Raw genomic sequence first — 24732 nt, 5'->3', positions numbered from 1 at the left:
GCTCCTCCCCAGTGATGTACTGATCCGCAGGCACTATCCGCTATAGCGCCATGCGGTCGGATGCTTAAGACTCCAGCCATCCAAGTTATAGACGGTTCTCTCTGTTACCGCACGGCCAGCAGTACCGAAATGGGATTCCATGGCCGAGCAGCCACACATAAGCCTAAGATATCACCATGCACAATGCCAAGTGTTGGCTGGAGTGGTGTAAAGCTTGTCACCATTGGACTCTGGAGCAGTGGAAATACGTTCTCTGGAGTGATGAATCACGCTTCACCATCTGGCAGTCCGACGGACAAATCTTAGTTTGGCGGATACCAGGAGAACACTACCTGCCCGAATGGATAGTGCCAACTGTAACGTTTGGTGGAGAAGGAATAATGGGCTGGGGTTGTTTTTAATGGTTAGGGTTAGGGCTCTTAGTTCCAGTGAAGGGAAATCTTAACGCTACACCATACAATGACATACTAGACAAGTCTGCGCTTCCAACTTTGTGGAAACAGTTTGGAGAAGGCCCTTTCCTGTTTCAGCATGACAATGCACCTGTGCACAAAGCGAGGTCCATCCATAAATGTTTTGTTGAGATCGGTGTGAAAAAACTTGACTGGCATGCACAGAGCCCTGACCTAAACCACATCGAACTCCTTTGGAATGAATTGAAATGCTGACTGTGAGCCTAATCGCCCACAGTCTGACCTCACTAATGCCCTTGTGGCTGAATGCAAGCAAATCCCTGCAGCAATGTTCCAACATCTAGTAGAAAGCATTCCCAGAAGAGTTGAGGCTGTTATAGCAGTAAAGGGGGGACAAACTCCATATTAATGCTCATGATTTTGGAATTAAATGTTCGACTGGCAGGTGTCCACATACTCTTGGTCATATAGTGTACATCAAGTGCCTTCGGAAAGTATTCATACCCCTGACTTATTACACATGTTATGTTACAACCTGAATTCAAAATTGATTAAATAGATTTGTTTTCTCAGCCATATACACATAATATCCCATAATGACAAAGTGAAAACATGTGTTTTTAGAAATGTTTGCAAATGTATTGGAAGTGAAGAAATATCAGAAATATCTCATTTACATCAGTATTTACACACGAGCCAATACATGTTAGAATCACCTTTGGCAACGATTACATCTGTGAGTCTTTCTGGGTTAGTCTCTAAGAGCTTTGCACACCTAGATTGTACAATATTTGCCCATTATTATTTTCAAAATTATTCAAGTCTAGGACCGATAAAACGTTGGTGCGCGTCGACATATTCCGAATTTAGCCGCTGTGCGTCGTGACGCATTTTGGCCTCGTTACCGCAGTTTCCCTCCTCGTTGTGCAACGAAAAGCCGCAGTTTCGGAAAAAGAACATTACAATCTATTCCAGTTTAGAGACGTCGACCCAATTTACACCCATATTGTGACTGGATCACAAGACACGTATTGTATTGAACATAATCTTATTTACGGTGAGTTTTAACATTGTCCTTCCTTCCCTTTTTCAACTGGGTTACAAATCAAGCTAGTTAGCACAACATCACAACTAGCTAGCAATGAGTTCTTTAACAGCTAACGTTAGCTAGCAACTTTGGTCGGTTAAAGTTGTCAATATATCTAACTATATTGTTGACTTGAACAACCTAGATACATTTGTTGGATATCAAAGATTGTTATCATGTCAGAGTTGGCTAACAGGAGCTAGCTAATTAGTGAGCTAGCTAACTGTTAGCCACCGTCAACAGATTTGCGGTTCTGACTCACCAGCGACATTTGCGGATGTTTATAACTAACGTTAGCTAGCAGGTTAAACTGGTCATATCTGGTTTTATCTTGTGCGACGTTGGTGTGATCATTTTCTTAATGTTTTGAGGTGGGCAATTAACTGGATAAAGACCGTTTTAATATCAGTCTGTAAGTAGTGCGCTAGCAGCTAGTTAACTAACGACGTCTGCCAGGCCTTGGTTTAGCGTGATGAGAACACATTCTGGCGCCTATCTGGCTTTCTTTACTTAACAAGCCAACGGAGCGGTGAGCACTTTTTGTTAGCGAAATCTAGCTAAAGTAGTTAAACTGTTTCTACATGGACTCTTGGCCTTTGCTCTAAAAAAATATATATCAATGAACTGAGGGACTGGCAGGTAGTGAATGTGCGGACGGTGGTTAATTAACTAACGTTACAGTAGCTGAGTAAGCTAGCTCGCTAACTAGGTTCTCATGACAGGAATTATATTGGAACTAACGTTAGTCCTGTCTTCTGGAACTTCGCACCGCCAGAACTAATTAACTATACACTGCTTCTCTCAACTCCATTTCTCAACTAACTTTAATTCGTTTTTGTGTTACTATGTGTGTTATTATAACTGCCATATAGGCCAGGTTATGCTAAAACACAGCTTAACATCTAACAAAACATTTTACAGGCCAATCGGCTGTCTCATAGAAAACCTTAGCTTCTAATGGAAATCCCTTTGTAACGTCAACGTCATTCACGCACTGATATACATCTGGTACTGTGTTCAGCCAGAGCCATCTACTGCTCTCTCCTTGGCTACGGGAGTACCCATGCCCAAAAATCATACATAGCCAGCTGTATCGAGCTAGATCTGGTAACTTAGAACATTTATGTGATTACTATAATTGTATTCAGTTACTGTCAGGTATGTTTGTCAGTTATTTTTGTCTGCTGATATAAGCTGAAGTTTGTCATTTTGTGAAATTCTGAGCAGACGTATGCAGTCCTGCTAGCAGGAGAAGATGTTCAACAAGTCATTTGGTGCTCCTTTCGGGGGAGGGACCGGAGGATTTGGAACTTCATCCACGTTTGGACAACAAAGTAAGTAACAACAGTGTGCGCAAGTGTAATTTTAATATATCCCTGACAAGTTGAGTACCTTTATGGTTTCCTGCTTGTCTCATCAATGTCTTCGCCTCAGCATTCACTCTCAAGTAAAGTTAAATTGTTCCGGATCATAAAAGGGGTGGTGTTGACCCTGTGTTTGCAGACACTGGCTTTGGTGCGACGACAGGTGGCTTCGGGGCCTCAGCATTTGGGGCGACCAACAACACTGGAGGACTCTTTGGTGCGACGCAGAATAAACCAGGTTTGCCACATCTCCCTGATCCTGACTATAACACATGTTAATAACTCAGTACCTGCCTAATCCTGTCAAATATCTGTTCTTCTAATTAACGTCCTGTAGTGCAGGGGCCATAGCTGCTTTCCTGAATACTTTTTTCACTATAATCTGCTGAGGCCCTATAGCAGTATGGTTTCTGCAACTATCTTCTGAGTTTAGGACCAGGCCAGTTCACCATTGCAGTGGTTTAGGGGTTAACTCTGCTGACGGTTCAGGACGACCATGTTCTCCATTTGAATGAATAGCCACATAAGAAAGGTGTCTGTGGCATACGGTCTTTTGTATAACTTTTGCATAACCTACAGATTACATTATGAAATTTCCCACTGGCATTTTAACCACAAAGCTTCAGGGGGATTTCCATGTGTCAATATGATAGCACTGATAAAGTATGACGTTGAACATGTTTAAGACTAGCTTTTGTACTGTGACGTATGCCTGAACAGTGAACCTGCATGATCACACTGCCACTCGCAGTAGACAGAGAGCTGACTAGGTGCTCTATACATTTATCTATTATTCAATATACAATGGTGAGTGTTTTTTGTGCCCACCGTGATGCTGCTACTGACATGTGGTGGTTGAATGTGTGTCTAACCCCACCCTGTAATGCTTTACTCTCTCAAAAGTGGTGACAGCCAATCCTCAACAAATCCACACTGGTGCAGGTAGAGGAGGTAAGCATGGGTTGACGCGCGCGCACACACACGGCCCGCTGTTAAACAGGCGGATGTGCACACACAAAAAGGCTGCGCACCCACAGTCCCTGTTATACTCTTGAAAGGATTTTCCGTACATACAAAGTATATACAATATGTAGTATTTGGTTTGGAGCAAAGCCACAGTCTGCATTCTGCTCTTAAAGGGAGTGTGATCATGTAGACAGGTGGCACTGTGTATGGCCCTATTGTCTGTAATATATGTGAGAGTTCGTGGGTTATTTGTGCTGAGTGAGAGGAAAGAAAAGGTCGGACAAGGGGGATGAAGGCTGCAAGTTATTTGAGACAACCTCTCTTGTGATGAGTGAAATGATTAGGGGCTCCCATAAACTAGTTCAGATGGACCTAAAGGCCCATCTGGCTGGCTTAGTCAGATCATGGATGCACAACTCCAGTTCTAGAGGATCCTCAGTGAACATGAAACCAAACCATTAGCCAGGGTCCTACAAGAATTTGAGTTGAGCATTCCTACAGCTGGCCATAGGGACCTGTGTGTGAGCTGGTTTGAGGTGGTGTGTGTCCCTCCCCAGGTGGCCTGTTTGGTTCCAGTACGTTCAGCCAGCCCGTAACGTCGTCCACCGGTAGCGGCTTTGGGTTTGGCACGGCCAGCGGCACGTCCACTAGCCTGTTCGGCAGCACCAACACGGGCGGCGGTGGAGGACTCTTCTCCCAGCAGAGCAATGCTTTCGGAGCCGCCAAACCAGCCTCCTTTGGCAGTCAGTGTCTATTTTTACTGTCTAGCATTGAGGTTGTTCAAACAGGTTTACCATAGAATTAGTTGTACTATAATGCATTCCCATTCAAAAGAATGTTCCGTGACCAGTGGGACAGTGGTCATATTGGGTGTACTATGTAGTCCCAGTCGGTATTCACGTATTAATAAGGAATTCTCCTCGACCACACCCACAAATTGGGGGAAACCAACTTTCTTTCCTATTGAGCCTCATTGTAAAAAAACATTTGGTTTGTTATACAGAAATATCAAATGAGGAAAAGCTGCTGTCAGTGGTGGAAAAAGTACTCAATTGTCATACTTGAGTAAAAGTAAAGATAACTTTTTTTAAAGAAAATTACTCAGGTAAAAGTGAGTCACTTAGTAAAATACTACTTGAGTAAAAGTATTGGGTTTTAAATATACTTAAGTATCAAAAGTAAATGGAATTGCTAAAATGTACTTTATCAAAAGTAAAAGTATAAACCATTTAAAAATATTTCCTTATATTTTGCAAACCAGGCTGCACAATTTTCTTATTGCGGATAGCCAGGGGCATATTCCATCACTCAGACATAATTGACAAATGAAGCATTTGTGTTTAGGGAATCTGCCAGATTAGAGGCAGTAGGGATGACCAGGGATGTTCTCTTGATAAGTATGTGAATTGGGCCATTTTCCTGTCAAAATGTAAAGAGTACTTATGGGTGTCAGGGTAAATGTATGGAGTAAAAAGTACATTTTCTTTAGGAATGTAGTGAAGTAAAAGTTGGCAAAAATATAAAGTCAGAACCCCCAAAAATGACTTTAGTACTTTAAAGTATTTTTTACTTAACCTTAACCTGGAACCCTGTTCTGCTAGCGGAACCCCTCGCCAACAGCCAATGACATTGCAGGGCGCCAAATACAAATCAACAGAAATCTCATAAATCAAACTTCTCAAACGTACAAGTATTAGGCACCATTTTAAAGATAAATTCTTCTTAATCCAGCCACAGTGTCTGATTTCAAAAATGCTTTACAGCGAAAGCTCCACAAATTATTGTTAGGTCACCGCCAACTCACAGAAAAACCCAGACATTTTTCCAGCCAAAGAGAGGAGTCACAAAAAGCACAAATGGAGAGAAAATTAATCACTAACCTTTGATGTTCTTAATCAGATGACACTAATAGAACTTCATGTTACACCATGTTTTGTTCGGTAAAGTTAATATTTATATCCAAAAATCTTATTTTACATTGGCGTGTTGCAACCGCTGTGTCAGATTATTATTTTTTTTATACGGAAAAAGCATAATCTGAGAACGGCGCTCAGAGCCCAAACAGCCAGAGAAATATCTGCCATGTTGGGTAGTCAACATTATTCATAAATAGCAGTATAAATATTCACTTCCCTTTGATCTTTATCAGAATGCACTCCGAGGAATCGCAGTTTTTCAATAAGTGCTTGTTTTGTTCGATAATGTCCATTTATGTCCAATAGCTTCTTTTGTTAGGGCGTTTGGTAAACAAATCCAAAAGCGCGATCTGGTCCAGTCGGACGAAACGTTCAAAAAGTTATATTACAGGTCGAAGAAACTTGTCAAACTAAGTATAGAATCAATCTTTAGGATGTTTTTATCATAACATTTCAATAATGTTCCAACCGGAGAATTCCATTGTCTGTAGAAAAGCAATGGAACGAGAGCTACCTCAAGTGAAAGAACGAGGCTGTAGGCAGACCCCTTAGTCAAACAGCTCCCATCCGGCCCCTCACATGAGCAGCCTGAAACAACATTCTGAAGACGGTTGACATCTAGTGGCAGCCTTAGCAAGTACAAAATAACCCATATCCCACTGTGTATCGATAGGGGTGAGTTCAAAAACGACAAACCTCAGATGTCCCACTTCCTGTTTGGATTTCTTCTCAGGGTTTTGCCTGCCATATGAGTTCTGTTATACTCACATACATCATTCAGACAGTTTTAGAAACTTCAGAGTGTTTTCTATCCAATACTGATATTAATATGCATATATTAGCATCTGGGACTAAGTTGGAGGCAGTTCACTCTGGGCACGCTATTCATCCAAAAGTGAAAATGCTGCCCCCTATCCCAAACAAGTTACGCACTTTACACCACTGGCTATTGTGTTGTTCAATGTAGCCAGGCCAAAAATCCAGACCTGTAGTTCGCAATGCTCCCACATAGGGAAATGGAGCCTGCAAGAAGAGCCCTGTGGCTTCAGGCTATAGTGTGGGAGAGTGGAAAATGCGGGGACGCTGTGTTCAAGTAGGCTACACGTATTTCACCTTTATTTAACCAGGTAGTCTAGTTGAGAACAAGTTCTCATTTGCAACTACGACCAGGCCAAGATGAAGCATAGCAATTCGACACATACAACAACAGTTACACATGGAATAAACAAATTACAATCAATAAGACAGTAGAACAAAATAAAAAGTCTATGTGCAGTGATCTGTGAGCTGCTCGGACAGCTGGTGCTTAAAGCTAGTGAGGGAGATGTGTCTCCAGCTTCAGAGATGTTTGCAGTTCGGGGGTGACCAGTGAGATATACCTGCTGGAGCGCGTGCTACGGGTGGATGCCGCTATGGTGACCAGTGAGCTGAGATAAGGCGTAGCTATTTGTGGAAAATATTACATCACATGTAAGATATTTAACTTGTTTAGTACAGTTCGATTTAACTCCACTCACTACTTGTAGCTGTATAGGCCGTTTGTTGTTGGTTGGGGCAGGCTTCATGTTCCGGTCGGTAGCGAGCTAGCGCTCAATTGGCTGCTAGCATCGTAATGAAAAGGGGCATGAGTGAAGCCTCACTATTGGTTTTTTTAACACTAGGGACCAAGCACTTTTGAAAAGTAATTTACTAAAACAAGCAGACACAATAAAATTGCATTTGAAAAAGGGCACGTTTTTGCTGTGAGTCCATGGGGTAACCGCAGGTTGTTTTCCCCGCTGGTGGGCAGGGTCGCGACGTTCTATCTAATACCGACTGGGTCTATGGAGTGTAAGCTTAGAATTCTGTGCCTTTCTCAGAGTTCCATACATGCAACAATGGCAAATAGAACTGGTTTAGAAAATTGATTATTTTGTGGTGGCACTCCTATGGCCACTCCAGTGCCTTCTATTTAGCCTGTAAAATTGTAGTAGATAGAGGGTTCTGGTCCGTTGTAGTAATTGTGTGACAGCTGGTGTTCAATGAAATACAATGAGATCATGATGTGTAATACCTTACATTTATTTTCTTTGAATATTTGTTTATCTTTTGATTAGATGCATTTGATGTTGTATATTGCTCATATTTCAGACAATTTTTAGATCACTCATGAGGGGCAGGAGTTATCTTGGTCAGGTCACATGGTCCTACATCATTATCGATGTCTGGCTAGATCGTTAAGATGTTTTTTTTGTCTAGCGTTTGGCACGAGCACGGCCAACACCGGGGGGCTGTTTGGGGCGACCAACTCCAACCCCTTCGGAGGGGCGTCTGCCTCCCTGTTCGGAGCTTCAGGGTTCACCCAGCAAGCCGCTCAGCCAGGCACCACTGTCAAGTTCAACGTGAGTTTGGCCTGACCTAGGCTAGCCCATTACACCTCGACCAAACTACTGTACTAGAACTCTGTCTAGTGTCGTGTCGTCATTTTATCTAGAAAGGTCTACTTACTGCTGTATGTCATGCAACTCTTTACTGTAATCCTCAAGAAAATCATAGGTCAGCTTTCTCTGCAATGTGAACGAGTAATCAGTTTATCCTGCTACAATACAGTAAAGGAGTTTGTATTCCAATGAATGTCCTCTTCTGTCCTCCTCAGCCTGCAACAGGAAGTGACACCATGGTGAAAGGGGGTGTGACCACGAGCATTAACACCAAGCACCAGTGCATCACGGCCATGAAGGAGTATGAGAACAAGTCACTGGAGGTGGGTCATTATTATGCAGGTACTTTCAGGTGCCCTCTGTCTTTTATAATAGTTTAAATGAAAGGGAAAGAGACGAGGAGAGGAATCCACTTTAAAGTATTGAATCAAAATCAAGTTGAATTTGTCACATGCGCAGAATACAACAGGTGTAGATTTTACTATGAAATGCTTGCTTACAAGCCCTTCCCAACAATGCAGTTTTAAAAAATATATATATATATGTGTATGTATGTGTATGTATGTGTGTAACGAGGAATAAAATAAACAAGAATTAAGCTAAGCTATGTACAGGGAGTACCGGTACCAGATCACTGTGCAGGGGTACGAGGTATTTTGGGTAGATATGAACATTAATGCAGGGTAATCGATGAGTCAAATATAGAACAGAGTAGCCGCAGCATATGAGTGTAAAAGTGTGTTTTTGTTGTCTGTATGCGTATGTGGTAATTTTTGTTTTGTTTTTGTGAGTGTCAGTGTAGGGTGTGTTTGGAGCCAGTGCAAGATGGGATCAGTGCAGCCCAGGCCTCACTCACCCTCTCTCCTGTGTGGTGTTTACTATGTGTAGGAGCTGAGGTTGGAGGACTACCAGGCAGGAAGGAAGGGGCCCACTAACCCCATGGCTGCACCAACGGGGGGTCTCTTTGGGACTGCGGCCGCAGCCACCCCCAGTACGGGGGCTGCAGGGCTGTTTGGCTCCTCGGCCACCAACACAGGCTTCTCCTTCGGCCAGGCCAAAACCAACTTCGGCACCAGTAAGTCACATAGGCCCATAGACAGAGCTCAATAGAAAATATAAATACAAATGTATTATATATTAGTTTTAACTCTCTGTCCCCAGGTACTGGTGGGTTTGGTACAGCCACAGGCAGTCTGTTTGGCCAGCAGCAACAGCCCCAGCAGGCCCAGCAGGCAGCCAGCCTGTTCAAGCCCTTCGGTCAGGCCACAACCACACCCAACACAGGATTCTCCTTCGGCAACACCAGCACCATGGGCCAGCCCCAACAAACCAGCACCATGGTGAGAGCTCACACGTACATGTTAATACACTTACACACCTAACATTAGCTCTGTCTGTGTTGTTGTACCGTTCCACTAGAGTAACTCTCTCTCCATCCCAGGGGGGTCTGTTTGGGAGCACCGCGGCGTCCCAGGCAGGGGGGTTGTTTGGAAACACAGCTCAGACCACACCAGCCACAGGCTTTGGGACAGGCACCGGTCTCTTCGGACAAACCAACACCGCCTTCGGGAACGTCGGCACACAGGTATTAATCGACTCGACTGCGCGGGCTTTTACACAGTTGTTAGGTGCAGGCATGGTGGGATGGGTGTGTATTAATCCGCTCTCTATCCCTAGCAGAGCTTGTTTGGTAATAAGACGGCAGGGTTTGGCGCCACCACCACCAGCGCCTCGTCGTTTGGCACAGGCACCGGCCTCTTTGGTAACAAATCCGCCCTCAACCTCGGAACAGGCACCAACCCATCTAACTTTGGTGAGTTGATCATCTGCTCTTATTGGAGTGCACCTGTGTGATAAAGGCTAGTACTTGCAAATAAATCGTCTATCGATAATCTGTGTTGTGTGAAGGTTTTGGACCCACTGCTGCTGGCGGAAGCCTCTTTGGGAACAAGACGGCAGCAGGAGGACTGGGGACCGGACTGGGAGCCGGCTTTGGAGCAGGTATGAACAGGAAGAGCGCCATAGGTCTGGGATACAATAATAAAGAAAATACATGAAATATCGATCGTGTAAATAAAAGCAAAAACAAACACCTGCCCGTTTGGGTGTTTTACCGGAGTCTGTATTGTCAGTCATTAGTAGTCCCCTGTGGATGTTTCTCTAAGTGTGTTCTGTGTTTGTTAGCGGTGGGCACTGGGCAGATGTCTCTGTTTGGGAATAACAAGACACTGGGTTCCACTCTGGGAACAATAGGAGCGTTTGGACCGCAGGGATTCAGCACAGGAACCAGCACTCTGGGCTTCGGAGCACAACAACAGCCTGTTGGTAAATACCACTTCCATCTACCACCTTTATCTCCTCTGCCCAGTCTCAAGCTGATTGTGAAAGCACGTTCTCTAGCACTTTCCTTTAGTACCTAGTTGTATTACTCTTTCAGTGTACTGAAGAAACTGGCTGGATAACATTACACTGTGGTGGAAACTTCCAGTAGCCCTTGAAGGCTAGGTGAAGCTATAATTGTCTCTCTCTCCTCCCAGCGCTGACGGACCCTAACGCGGCGGCGGCCCAGCAGGCAGTGCTGCAGCAGCAGATCAATGCTCTGGCCTACTCCCCCTTTGGTGACTCCCCCCTCTTCAGAAACCCCCTCTCTGACCCCAAAAAGAAGGAGGAGCGTCTAAAGCCCACCAATCCGGCAGCCCAGAAGGCGTTGACCACGCCCACTCACTACAAGCTGACGCCGCGGCCTGCGACACGTGTGCGGCCCAAAGCTCTGACATCTTCGGGCTCCTCCAAGTCTCAGCTGTTTGACGGGCTGGATGATGATGAGCCTTCTCTCACCAATGGAGCCTTCATGCCCAGGTAGGTGGCTGTCTGTGGAAATTTGCTTGTAGCTAGTTGACATGTTTCTGTTTCAACTGATTTACCGATTTTTGTTTTTTTTATTTTGTTTTTTAAATATTTTTCTGTTGTGTTTTTCTTAGTGAATACTACAACTTGGTTTTCGGTAGCTTTTTTGCTATTTGCTTCTGTCTGTATTCTGACAGTGATGTTGGTGTATGGTGTCTGATCTGTGTGTTTCTCTGTGGTGTTGTAAACCAGGAAGAGCATCAAGAAGCTGGTGCTGAAGAACCTGAATGGCAGCAGCCTGTACAGCAGCCCAATCAACAGAGACACAGATGACCTGGCATCTCCACCGGAGTACCCCCTCAACGGACTCAGGTCAGTCACGCACCCACACACACCGTCAGTGATATTGATCTGTGTGATGTTTGTTGCTGAATCATGTCTCCCCCACTCCCCCTACAGTGCCAGTGTGGACGAGGATGATTATGTGAGGGAGGTGGTGGAGGGAGGGGCCGAGGATGACCTGGAGATCAACAAGTTCTACACCAAGCCCAGCCTGCAGGACACCATCTCAGAGCTCAATGCCCATAGGGTGGGGGCCAGGGGCAGGAATGGCCTGGAGGTGAGCTGATAGAACAGAGTAGACAGATGATGAATATGGTCGTCTCAAGTGACACCCTATTCCCATTAAGGGCTCTTCTTTTGGCCATGCTTCTCATATAGTGCTCTACTTTTGAGGTTTGACATGAGTGTTCTGATTCCAGGTGAGCAGCGAGGACATATCGCTGGGAGAGGACTCCATACAGGAGGAGCGAGAGGAGGAGGTGCAGGAGGTTCCCCCACACCCTGCAGGTATCGTTCTGTGCCGTGTGGGCTACTATACCATCCCTGCCATGGATGAGCTGGCCAAGATGGTGGACGAGAACGGCGTGTGTGTGGTGGAGAACTTCACCGTGGGCAGAAAAGGTCAACTATTTTCTTGATTGGTCGGGTGGAAACAGCTCTGGGGAAATAATTGGTCCGTAGCTCACTGCTCTGCTCTTTGATTGGCTCTCAGGTTACGGCTCAGTGTTTTTCCATGGCGAGGTGAATGCGACTGGGCTGAACCTGGATGAGATTGTTCACTTCAGACGCAAAGAGGTTATCGTCTACCCCGACGACAAGAACAAGCCTGCTGAGGGGGAGGGGCTCAACAGGTCAGTGACAGGGAAACTTACTACCCTTCACACTGGGGAAAATGTCGTTATCAGTTTCCTTGTAATTTCATCACAGAAGTCATAAACTGATTCAACATATTCTGATAGTGATCACAGCTGAGACGTAACTCAAATTGATATTCTCTTTCTCATCCTTTACCTCTCACCTCTTTACTACACTATGTTATTTTATACCTCTTTCTCCCTCCCCACCTTTCCCTCACTCCTCTCCTCTGCCAGGCGAGCGGAGGTGACTCTGGATGGGGTGTGGCCTAATGACAAGACCACTTGTACTCAGATAAAGAACCCTGAGCGTCTGTCTGAGATGAACTACGAGGGCCGTCTGGAGAATGCCTCACGCAAACAGGGCGCCCGCTTCCTTGAGTACCGCCCCGAGACCGGCTCCTGGGTGTTTGAAGTAAGCATGCCTAGACACATATGAAAGGTGTGTCTCCATATCTCCCTTCCAATGTCTGTAACTCATCTCTCTCTGTCTCTGCAGGTGGCCCACTTCTCTAAGTATGGCCTGCAGGACTCTGATGAGGATGAGGAAGTGCCTCTCAAAGTGGACCCCAAGAAGCTGAAGACGGCCACAACACTTCCCCCGGGGCTGCAGCAGCTTCCTCCCTCCCAGCAGCAGGTGGCGCCACAGGCTCAGGTAGACGGAGCAGCACAGCGCGCCCACCCACACTGACAGTCACACCCACTGCTCTCTACATCACCTGGAAGGCCTTAGTCAATATACAACCTAAATATACATGATCTGAATTGAAGCCATTTCCTTTCCACTACCATTACAGCCACATGCAGTGTGTGGGGTTCTCTGCCTAGATCTCAGCTGTTTCACCACTTCTATAATGGGTTGTATTCAATGGGTTTATATGGAAAGGTTTTAAGTTTGGTAGCCCTTGATGCAGATGGTCTTGGTGATCTCTGCACCCCAAATAAGGCTGCTAAACATTGATCTGACATCAGTTGGATGGGCTGTTGAGTATAGTGACTGATCAGATGGGACACCCCACATTATCTGTTTATCAGTGGAGGTGTGGGGAAGGCTGGGTTCTCCTCTCCCAGGTTCAGCTGTACCTGAGGTGGTGGAGGCCACAACCCACCCACAGACAGGTGGGCAGGGTAGTCTGTCAGTCCTGGTTAGTGGTTACGTTCTGCCCCTCACAACTGATTCAGGAACATCAACTTCACCTGTGCTCTAAATATAAACGGTCCTTAGCTAAACATCACCCTGAATCAATAGCTATGGCATGAAGTCATCCGTGGATTGAAAATAAGGTGTTTTAAAGGGATACTTCTGGAATTTTTGTCTGCATGCAAAGACATACAAGTTGTATCCACTAGTTCACCTGAATTTGGAGAAGTAGATTAAGGGCCTCATTGCCAAAATCCTGAAGTATCCCTTTAAAGGCGGTGTTAAATCATTTTTTAAATCAGAGAATCTAACTGGCAATCTGCAGTTCGAACAATAACAAAGCGCTACCCCGCCACTGATTTGGTAAACAGCTGATGGGGCGGGAAAAATGTAACCACTCCCAAACACATGGGCAGTGCTATGGATACAGGGACTGACCATCCATGATATTGAAATTGTAGTTTTAACCATGTTTTTGAGGCTATACAGTTTGTTTAAATTTACATTGTAAAATTTACATTGTTCAAACAAAGGAGTAACACAAGCTTATATTTTGGGTGGTGATGGTGTATGACAACTATGCTCATGAGGCATCTGTTATATTTTTCAAGAATCAATGTTTATATCATTACTTTCCAAGTCTAAAAATGGATGTACCAACTGCAGATTTCCCCTTTTTAAGGAAATGTTTGAAGTGAAGTCTTAACTCAGAAATAGTTTGTAAAGTTTTAAGATTTCTTAAAATAAATCTGTATTTTATTGTAAAATGTTTGTATTATGCCAACTGTTCCTTCCATTGTTATGTTTTAAAATCCAATATAATTTGCCCATGTGTAGTACTGATTATGGTCACTTCAGAAAACCTCACATTATCATGGTTGTATCTCGTAAAAATCTACACAATGTATTTTTGATTATTTGTTATGAATATTAGTTTATCTCTTTGAAACGAGCTTTGAGATGATGACCAAAGATAATGAGTGTGTGATAAGCTGCCAGTCCTGCAGAATATATTCAAGGTTAGGTCTTTTTTCTGGTTGAGGGTTTAAGAAGCTACAACATCTACTCTTGGGGTAATATTGAGTCAAGCTATTAATTATTTTATTATGTAAAACATGCTCCTATATACATCTGTGATATCTTGTATTTGATCTGATAAAGCTAAGAAATAAACGGATTAAAGATCACACTTTGCTGGTCTGTCTGACTTGTGCTGACCATTTTCATTTATTTACACTAAACTGATTTTGTCTGTGTGTGTCTCTCTTCTTGGTGTGTGTCACCTTACTATGTGTGTTTGGTTGCACTTTCCCTGCTGTGTGTGTGTCCTGTGTCCATTCGCTCTGTATCCAGTCCACGGCTGTGCTGGAGCTGCTGAGCCGCATGTCTGAGGTTGACAGTGACATGGCCGACATTACCCAGGATGCCCCAGGGGAGAGCATGTTGGAGGAGGTTGGGGAGAGCGGCATGGGGGAGGATAAGGGCAGTCGGCTGGGTACTGTGACCCCCACAGAACACAACCCTGTCTCTGCATCCAGTCAGATTGCCTCCTCGATGGGAATCAACCCTCACACTCTCCAGGTAAAATACTACTGTACACCCTCACATTCTACCTTTTTGTTGAGGCTAATGGAGCCCTCAATCACATCATGAAGACAATGTGTTTGTGATGTGCGTTTCTCTGCTCTCAGATCATGAAGGCATCTCTGTTTGCTGAGGATGATGATGGTGACATGTTCCTTGAGCAGGGAGGGATGAAGAGCTCTCTAGACAGGGCCTCCCCGCGCATCCTCCTGCCTGGCACTCAGGGCAGGCCCTCCAGTAAGTGTGTCACACACAGCCCTAACATTGATTTCTACCCTCACACACAGTCACCCATCCTTCACTCAGAGACCCTAAATGCTATTATAAACTGGCTGGTTCGAGCCCTGAATGTTGATTGGCTGACAGCCGTGGTATATCAGACCGTATACCACGGGTATGATAAAACATTTAATGCGTCATGCCTAAGACCAGCCCTTAGCCGTGGTATATTAGCCATATACCACAAACCCCCGAGGTACCTTATTGCTATTATAAATGCTCATTGATCTCTCTTGCTCTCTTTCTCTCTCCAGTCGGTGGTCTCTTGCAGACTCGTTTCAGCGGGGCAGGTCTCTTCCCTCAGCTCCCTGACGTGCCCTTTGGAGGGGGCCTTCCCGGGAGGCTGTCCATGTCTCGGCCGTCCGCGGTGGTTCCTGAGCCCTCGCGGCTCTCCCCCTGGCCCTCGCTGGGGCCCTCTTTCCTGCTGCCGGCCCCAGCGGCAGAGGCCACTGTACGGACGGTGGGGGCTCGACGCCTGGGGGGCCCTGTGGCCCCAGAGAACTCAGTCACACTGGGGAAGGTAATGATAACTATACTACTAGTATTTAATTAGTATTTTTCAGGTGTCTTTCTAGACACTTCATCCTACATCATGATACATTTATGATAGTTAAGAGTTTAAATATGTGACAGTACAGTAGACTGAACACACAGGGATACATGAGGTACATGGAGAGAACATGGACATTTGTTGGATAATTTCAATTAATCCATTGTGGTTTTCGTATGTGTGAACATAGCTGTACAGTACGGGCAGTTTTAAATCATCTAGACAACGTAATCAACACATTCCCTCCACCCAGGGCCGTCTGCTGATGGATGCAGCTCTGTTCACGGGCCGGTCGTTCCGGGTTGGCTGGGGTCCAGGCTGGACTCTGGTCCACTGTGGAGACCGGCTGAGTGGGGCTGGGGACAAGGAGCAGGACCAGGGAGACGCAGGAGCTGGAGGTTTTGGATTTTTGCCTAAACATGCCAAGAGCAAACTGTGAGTAACAAACAAACACCAGACCACTCATTTACACAATTCTGTAGGAGTGTCAGAATGGGATCCAGACTTACTGTATCAGAGCAGTGGTTATGGGTGGTAGAAACTGAACCCTAAACTCCCCTCTTTCCCCTCCCTATACAGACTCTCAGACAGTCCGTTCAAGGTGGTGATCGAGCAGGTGGTTGGTCTGGAGCCGCGGGACAGTGAGGCGAGCCAGGCGGTGTACCAGCGGCCCCTGGAGATTGGGCTGAAGCACAGCACCATCAGTACAGAGGGTGCCTGCCCCTTCATCCAGCCCCAGAGTGGGGTGGCCGCCTTGCACGAGTACGTGGAGTGGATCACTGACCTCAACCAGGAGGCTGGTGCCGGAGACGGTAAGCGATGCAACACTCTCATACACACACACACAATGGTAGATGGCTCGCACTTTATTGGTCCAATTCCAAAACTTTCCTATGATTCTAACATCACCCCTGCTACCTGTTTTAATTATCTTGCTGTCTCAATGAGTTCAGATATAACTTTATGCTATCCTATCTCTCTCTCCCTGTAGGGGTCCTGGCTCACTGGACTCTGGTGTGGACTCTGTGTGAGGCCCTGTGGGGTCGGCTGGGTACGACAGAGCCAGAGCCTGGTACCAGCGGCTACCTGCAGCAGCTGGAGAGGAGGAGGAGCTTCTCAGCCTGGCTGTCCCACAGCGCCACCCAGAGGATCGAGCAGGAGGTGGGCCTGAGCCATGGGGGAGGACACGTGGAGGCCATCTTCAGCTACCTCACTGGACACCGCATCAGTGACGCCTGCAGGCTGGCTCAGAAGAGTGGTGAGGAGAGGGGGGATTGGAGGGGTGAGAGGTGGGGGAGATCGGAGTTTGAGGGGATTGGTAAGAGAGGAAGGGGAACAGAGATCAGGAAGAAAGGGGATGGATGGATGAGGGGTGGGAAGGTAAAGCCTGCTGCAGACCTGGGGCCTCATTTAGAAATGTTGGAAATTATAGGCAATTAGCAAGACACTTCCAATAAAGGAGTGGTTCTGCAGGTGGTGACCACAGACCACTTCTCAGTTCCTATGCTTCCTGGCTGATGTTTTGGTCACTTTTGAATGCTGGCGGTGCTTTCACTCTAGTGGTAGCATGAGACGGAGTCTACAACCCACACAAGTGGCTCAGGTAGTGCAGCTTATCCAGAATGGCACATCAATGCGATCTGTGGCAAGAAGGTTTGCTGTGTCTGTCAGAGTAGTGTCCAGAGCATGGAGGCGCTACCAGGAGACAGGCCAGTACATCAGGAGACGTGGAGGAGGCCGTAGGAGGGCAACAACCCAGCAGCAGGACCGCTACCTCCGCCTTTGTGCAAGGAGGAGCACTGCCAGAGCCCTGCAAAATGACCTCCAGCAGGCCACAAATGTGCATGTGTCTGCTCAAACGGTCAGAAACAGACTCCATGAGGGTGGTATGAGTGCCCGACGTCCACAGGTGGGGGTTGTGCTTACAGCCCAACACCGTGCAGGACGTTTGGCATTTGCTAGAGAACACCAAGATTGGCAAATTCGCCACTGGCGCCCTGTGCTCTTCACAGATGAAAGCAGTTTCACACTGAGCACATGTGACAGTCTGGAGTCTGGAGACGCCGTGGAGAACGTTCTGCTGCCTGCAACATCCTCCAGCATGACCGGTTTGGCGGTGGGTCAGTCATGGTGTGGGGTGGCATTTCTTTGGGGGGCCACCATGTGCTCGCCAGAGGTAGCCTGACTGCCATTAGGTACCGAGATGAGATCCTCAGACCCCTTGTGAGACCATATGCTGGTGCGGTTGGCCCTGGGTTCCTCCTAATGCAAGACAATGCTAGACTTCATGTGGCTGGAGTGTGTCAGCAGTTCCTGCAAGAGGAAGGCATTGATGCTATGGACTGGCCCGCCCGTTTCCCAGACCTGAATCCAATTGAGCACATCTGGGACATCATGTCTCGCTCCACCCACCAACGCCACGTTGCACCACAGACTGTCCAGGAGTTGGCGGATGCTTTAGCCGAGGTCTGGGAGGAGATCCCTCAGGAGACCATCCGCCACCTCATCAGGAGCATGCCCAGGCGTTGTAGGGAGGTCATACAGGCACGTGGAGGCCACACACACTACTGAGCCTTATTTTGACTTGTTTTAAGGACATTACATCAAAGTTGGATCTGCCTGTAGTGTGGTTTTCCACTATAATTTTGAGTGTGACTCCAAATCTAGACCTCCATGGGTTGATACATTTGATTTCCATTGATAATTTTGGTGATTTTTGTTGTCGGCACATTCAACTATCTAAAGAAAAAAGTATTTAATAAGAATATTTCATTCATTCAGATCTAGGATGTGTTATTTTAGTGTTTATTTTTTTGAGCAGTGTATATTTACTGTTTTTGACCTAATTCCAGTACTTCCAAAGTATACAGCAAAATATGGGTGTTGTCTTTACCATAAAAGGTGAATGATGGGCAATATTCAAGCGCAGTTATAATGCTCGTTCAAACATGCACCGTTTTAAAACTGATCTGATTTATAACTGGAAACATGCGTATGGATGACGTGCTCTGACTTCAGAAATCAATTATTTTTTGTGAGTGTGCATTCTCTTTTCAGAAATGGCACACGCAGATATTTAGTGTGAAATTTACGCAGCGGCTATAATAAATAAGGCCCCAGGGGCATCTCACAAGTGAGTTGGGCCAGGCTGTAGGATCTCATTAAGATGTCTTTAACCTGTGTGTGTAGGGGACCACCGCCTCTCCCTGCTGCTGTCCCAGGCGGTGGGCTCTCAGTACGGCCGGGAGCTGCTGGCGCTGCAGCTTGGCGATTGGAACAGAATGCAGACAGACTCATTTCTGCAGGAGGAGAGGCTACGCATCTTCGCCCTGCTCGCCGGGAAACCTGTAAGTAACCGCGTGTGCGCATGCAGCTGTTGCCGTTGTGTTCAGACCACCATTAACTGGGTTATCCTTTGCTATGTTTATGTGTGTAGGTTTTGCAATCCACATATTTGTTGTAATATACAGTACCAGTCAAAGGTTTGGACACACCTACTCATTCAAGGGTTTTTCTTTATTTCTACTATTTTCTACATTGTATAATAATAGTGAAGACATCACAACTATGAAAAAACACATATGGAATCATGTAGTAACCAAAAAAGTGTTAAATAAATAAAAATATATTTGAGATTCTTAGCCACCCTTTTCCTTGATGACAGCTTTGCACACTCTTGGCATTTTCTCTACCATCTTCACCTGGAATTATTTTCTAACAGTCTTGAAGGAGTTCCCACATATGTTGAGCACTTGCTGGCTGCTTTTCCTTCACTCTGCGGTCTAACTCATCCCACACCATCTCAATTTGGTTGAGGTCGGGTGATTGTGGAGGCCAGGTCATCTGATGCAGCACTCCATCACTCTCCTTCTTGGTCAAATAGCCCTTACACAGCCTGGAGGTGTGTTGGGTCATTGTCCTGTTGAAAAACAAATGACAATCCCACTAAGCGCAAACCAGATGGGATGGTGAATCGCTGCAGAATGCTCTGGTAGCCATGCTGGTTAAGTGTGCCTTGAATTTTAAATAAATCAGTGTCACCAGCGATGCATCCCCCTCACCATCACACCACCTCCATGCTTCACGGTGGGAACCACACATGCAGAGATCCTCCGTTCACCTACTCTGCGTCTCAAAGACACGGCGGTTGGAGCCAAAGATCTCAAATTTGAACTCATCAGACCAAATGACAGCTTTCCACCAGTCTAATGTCCATTGCTCGTGTTTCTTGGCCCGAGCAAGTTTCTTCTTATTGATGTCCTTTAGTAGTGGTTTCTTTGCAGCAATTCGACCATGAAGGCCTGATTCACACGTCTCCTCTGAACACTGAAGCATTTATTTGGGCTGCAATCTGAGGTGCAGTTAACTAATGAATTTATCCTCTGTAGCAGAGTTAACTCTGGGACTTCCTTTCCTGTGACATTCCTCATGAGAGCCAGTTTCATCTTAGTGCTGGATGGTTTTTGAGACTGCACTTGAAGAAACTTCTTGAAGTTCTTGAAATGTTCTGGATTGGTGTCTTAGTAATGATGGACTGTCGTTTCTCTTTGGTTATTTGAGCAATTCTGCAAATATATTTTTAACAAGGCACACCTGTTAATTGAAATGCATTCCAGGTGACTACCTCATGAAGCTGGTTGAGAGAATGGCAGGAGTGTGCAAAGGGTGGCTACTTAGAATCTCAAATATAAAATATATATTTGGTTACTACATGATTCCATATGTATTATTTCATAGTTTTGATATCTTCGCTATTAATTTACAATGTAGATAATAGTAAAATAAAAACCCTTAAGTGATTAGGTGTCTAAACGTTTGACTAGTACTGTACATTAGAACTAAATGTTTTCTGAGCTGTATGTACTTGTCTCTCTAGGTGTGGCAGTCTACAGACTGTGTGGTGAATGTGTGTTCAGAGCTGGACTGGAAGCGTTGCGTGGCGGTTCACCTGTGGTACATGCTTCCTCCCACCGCCTCCATCGCTGACGCCCTGGCCAAGTACGAAGCCGCCTTCCAAGGCTCTGCAGAGGGTCAGAAGTACGCCTGCGCCCCCCTGCCCCCCTACCTTGACCAATCAGTCCCGCTGGACATGGAGGAAGAAGAGTCTAAACGGCCACTCTACGACATCTGTTTCCACCTGCTCAAACTATACAGCGACAGGTACTACATTTCCCACAACACACTGCATAGGTTTCTCAAAATAGATTAGAATTAATCCTACATTTCCATTCTCAAGGAGATTTAACAGAATAAAAGTGAAGTACCGCTAGAGTGGGGTTTAAATGATAAGTGACGCCTCTCCCTCCCAGACACTACAGCCTGCAGGAGTTGTTGGACCCGCTGACGGTGACGTGGGAGCGTCTGGACTACCGTCTGAGCTGGCACCTGTGGTCGGTCCTGCAGGCGCTGCACTACACACACCTGAGCCCCGCCCGACAGGGCCTCATACACACCAGCTACGCTGCCCAGCTGGAGAGCGCTGGCCTCTGGGACATGGCCATCTATGTACTGCTGCACATATCTGAGGACATGTACGTACTGCAACACACACCTTACAACATACACACAGGAAGAGACTTCACACTCAACTTTAACATGAATCATGACGAAGTTTAAATTGATTAGTCACAGGAGGATTTTAGGGTCAGTGCCCTCAGCAGATGCCCAGGATGGACCGATAGGCTGAACACGGTTTATCATAATCTCACACAAGTGCTACTGTGACCAGCTGGGTTCCAATTCCAACTGTGAATTGTCTGTAATGTGTTATCTCTCTGTGCTCGGTGAGCTAACGGATGTAATAATCTCAGGCAAGCTTACACATTACGTGAGCAAGCCCTGTTGGGATACTTATAACATGGAAAGTTGTATTAAGTTAAACCTGCTAACATGTCCTCTCCAGGCTCCGTGAGCGTGCGGTGAGGGAGATGCTCCAGCTGCACTGCCCTTTGCTGGAGACGGAGGAGTCTGCCCAGAAAGAGCGCTTCCTCACAGAAAGACTGCTGATCCCAGAACAGTGGCTCCACCTGGCCAAAGCTACTAGAGCCAGAAGAGAGACAGACAGACACAGAGAGGCCCTGCACCTGTACAGAGCAGGCCACTGGAACCTCTGCCACAGGCTGGTCATACAACACCTAGCCTCAGGTGTGTATACGCATGCACACACACACACACATGCACGCACACACACACACACACACCTCTAACCCTATTCAACCTGTATGTGTTTCCCCTGTAGATTGTATCATCAATGATAACCATGAGTACCTGTTGGAGTTCTTGGAGGGGCTGGCTGTTCCAGAGCGCTGTGCTGTGATCCAGGACTGGGACACGGCAGGCAGAGTCTACCTGGACTACATCAGAGTCATACAGACCTTACACGCCATACAACAGGTACATCTGTCTGGCGTTATGTTGACTCCATTACAGTTGATTATGTTAGCCAATTAGCTATGCTGCTGATCTGCTGATCTTCTGATTATCTATCTGTCAGTCTTAGCCACCATTGTCCATCGGTATATGACTATGATCTGGAACACATTGAGGCTGTATGGGTTTTTTAAATGGAAGGATGTGTGTTTGTGGGTGGGAGGGTGCGTGTGTTGGTGCTGCATGGATAGAAAGTGCTAGAATGCTTCATATTGATGTTTGTATGTAATGGGTCTCTGTCGTTCTCGGTCTCACTCTCTCTCCGTGTGTGTTCAGATGGACAGTGCTGGTTATAAGCTGGAACGTCTACACACCGAGGTGACATCACTCTGCAGCAGGATAGAGCTCCTCCCCTGCTCCACCGCCAAGGACCGCCTCGCCCAATCAGGTGAGATGGAGCCGTCTGCTCCAATCAGAGGGTAGCTGATCTTTCCTAGGACAGATCTATAAACGTAACGTTAATTGTAATGTTCTGCGTTGTCCTGTCTGCCCTAGCCCAGTTTCTAGACCTGAATGGAACTCTGATTTTATAACATATACCTTACGAGTTATTTGTCGGCCTGCACCTGTTTGTTGTCACTTTTCCCACGTCCAAGCCTATAACTGCTATCAGTAGACAGTTCTGATTAGGAAGTAATTGTTTGCGGTTCCCAAGAATTAATTAAATACAAATCAAAACCAAACATGGATTCCATGTTGTGTTCTAGCTTTGTGTACACACCTGTCTGTTTTACACCTGTTTGTCCTAGCTAATCAGCTTTGTAATATGGGCACCATGCTGCCACAGACAGGAAGTAAAATGGAGCGTGTGGGCGCAGACATTGACATCGACATTCTTTACAGGGCACCGCTCAGCGGCGCAAACAACACATTATTTAACCGAGCAGTCCACCAATCACGGATATACCCTCTAATGGGAAAAGTGTCGGTAATTAAGTTGTATGTGGGCTACTGCTAGACTGAGATACAATCTCGGTCTAGAGAAGCTGGACTATAGGTGTGTTCCGAGACCTACCTAAACTTCTCCTCTCTCCTGTCTCCAGAGATGGCCAAGCGTGTGGCTAACATCCTGCGTGTGGTGTTGAGTCTGCAGCAGGGTGGTGAGGGTGGCGAGATCCCCTTGTCCCAGCTAGCGCCCCACATCGGCCGTCTGCCCATGCCTGAGGACTATGCCCTCGAGGAGCTCCGCAGCCTCACCCAATCATACCTGAGACAGCTCATTGTCAGCTAATGATCTTCCCCCGAACCTTCAGCCCCCCGCCCAATAGGAACTGAGGTAGTTTGTTGGGAAACAATGAGAACAGTGGGGGTAGGAGGGGACTATCTGGCACTGTTTAGTGGGACTGCTGGGGTTGATTGAGATAGGAGGGGAAGTTTGGTTGAGAAGGCAGCGATGGACTTGCGGTGTATCCCATGCTCCTTTGGGGCTTTGGTTTCTCCTGAAGAAAATGGCACAAGATAATTGGATGAAGCATTCCTCCGTGTGTGTGTGTGTGTGTGTTTGGAAATGAATGACTTGCAAGTTGTTTTCTTTCATTATGTTTTTGTATAGCTTTTTGTACTTAGGAGGCCTGAGATGTGTGTTTGTGTATGATGTGCATTTAAATATTAAACTGCTGAACCATCCTGATAAGAGCTCTCTTCTCCCAACCTTTGACCCTGTTTAAAGGGGCACTCACTCACTGGCTGGTGTTAACGCTGTCATCCTGCAATTGATATTTCCAGTATAAATACTATATGCAAACTACGTGTTTGACTCCTACATCCCCATGGAAACGGAAAGTTTAATTTAGTAAAGATTGTTTACCAGGATTTTGTTAGTGAGCGGAATCGCACTCGCCTGATGAACTCTCAATATGTGTATACATAGGGAAGATCTATCTCGCTTAAAATGGAGACTCATTTTAGTGATGTAATCTTGTACATACAGCCTGCTTGAAGTGAACAACTTGTTTTTGCATACCAAAAGAGAATGTAAAATGAGATTGGATAAACTTCTATTTTTGTATTTTATTTTTTGGGGCTGAAAACCAGAGTGTGAGTCTATTGGAATGGAGATGGTTAGATTCCATTCTCTATCTCAAATATATGGTTTCATATTTCGATTGTATGGGGGACTACCAGAGCTATGTTTGTTCCTTGGTGTTGCAAGGTTTTTTATTTTTCTTGTAATCAGCCAGTTGGGACAGTTTCTCTGTGGTCCTTGCAAGGAGTTTGATTAAAAATATCATATTTCAAATATAATTTACAATTCCTTGGGGTCCTTGGTCTCACCTTCACTCACACACCCTCCATTTTCTCAACCTCCATTCCCCCTTACCCCCGGTTTTTCTGTTTTTTGATGTTTAAAGTGAAACTGATGTATGTAGTTATTGTTTGGTGTGTGCTGCCGCAGTATGTTTGGCGGGAGACCGCTCCCCGCGCGCACAGTGCCTTTCACGAGGAGGGTCTCCGGACTTCTGTTACCGCCGTTACTGTGCATGATTGTGATGACGGTGATAACGTTTTTATTAAAGTCTGAATAAAATGTTTGTCCTGAA

General features: G+C 45.9%; 1 protein-coding gene across 8 annotated transcripts; it reads left to right on the top strand.

Moving 5' to 3' along the window:
• The first annotated feature begins 1282 nt into the window (after positions 1–1282).
• LOC110537426 (nuclear pore complex protein Nup98-Nup96) lies at positions 1283–24732 on the top strand. 8 transcript variants are annotated; one of them, XM_021623459.2, is made up of 33 exons: positions 1283–1470; positions 2728–2834; positions 3004–3102; positions 3768–3815; positions 4388–4573; positions 7985–8127; positions 8382–8489; positions 9055–9241; positions 9328–9506; positions 9608–9751; positions 9847–9979; positions 10075–10167; positions 10351–10491; positions 10704–11025; positions 11266–11385; positions 11473–11632; positions 11775–11976; positions 12068–12206; positions 12447–12624; positions 12709–12864; positions 14704–14931; positions 15042–15171; positions 15468–15733; positions 16017–16198; positions 16343–16575; positions 16755–17021; positions 18953–19110; positions 20640–20923; positions 21073–21294; positions 21666–21907; positions 22002–22156; positions 22469–22580; positions 23236–24732. In XM_021623459.2, exons 2-33 carry the CDS (start codon positions 2756–2758, stop codon positions 23421–23423), a joined length of 5484 nt encoding a protein of 1827 aa, XP_021479134.2. In that variant the 5' UTR covers positions 1283–1470; positions 2728–2755; the 3' UTR covers positions 23424–24732. The 8 variants fall into 8 exon arrangements, with proteins under 8 accessions (XP_021479134.2, XP_036793282.1, XP_021479132.2 ...); XM_036937387.1 differs by having other exon boundaries at positions 9844–9979; positions 10420–10491; XM_021623457.2 differs by having other exon boundaries at positions 9844–9979.

This window comes from Oncorhynchus mykiss, chromosome 12, assembly GCF_013265735.2.
Source record: "Oncorhynchus mykiss isolate Arlee chromosome 12, USDA_OmykA_1.1, whole genome shotgun sequence".
Taxonomy (NCBI): domain Eukaryota; kingdom Metazoa; phylum Chordata; class Actinopteri; order Salmoniformes; family Salmonidae; genus Oncorhynchus; species Oncorhynchus mykiss.
This window is presented reverse-complemented; position numbering and strand designations above follow the sequence as displayed.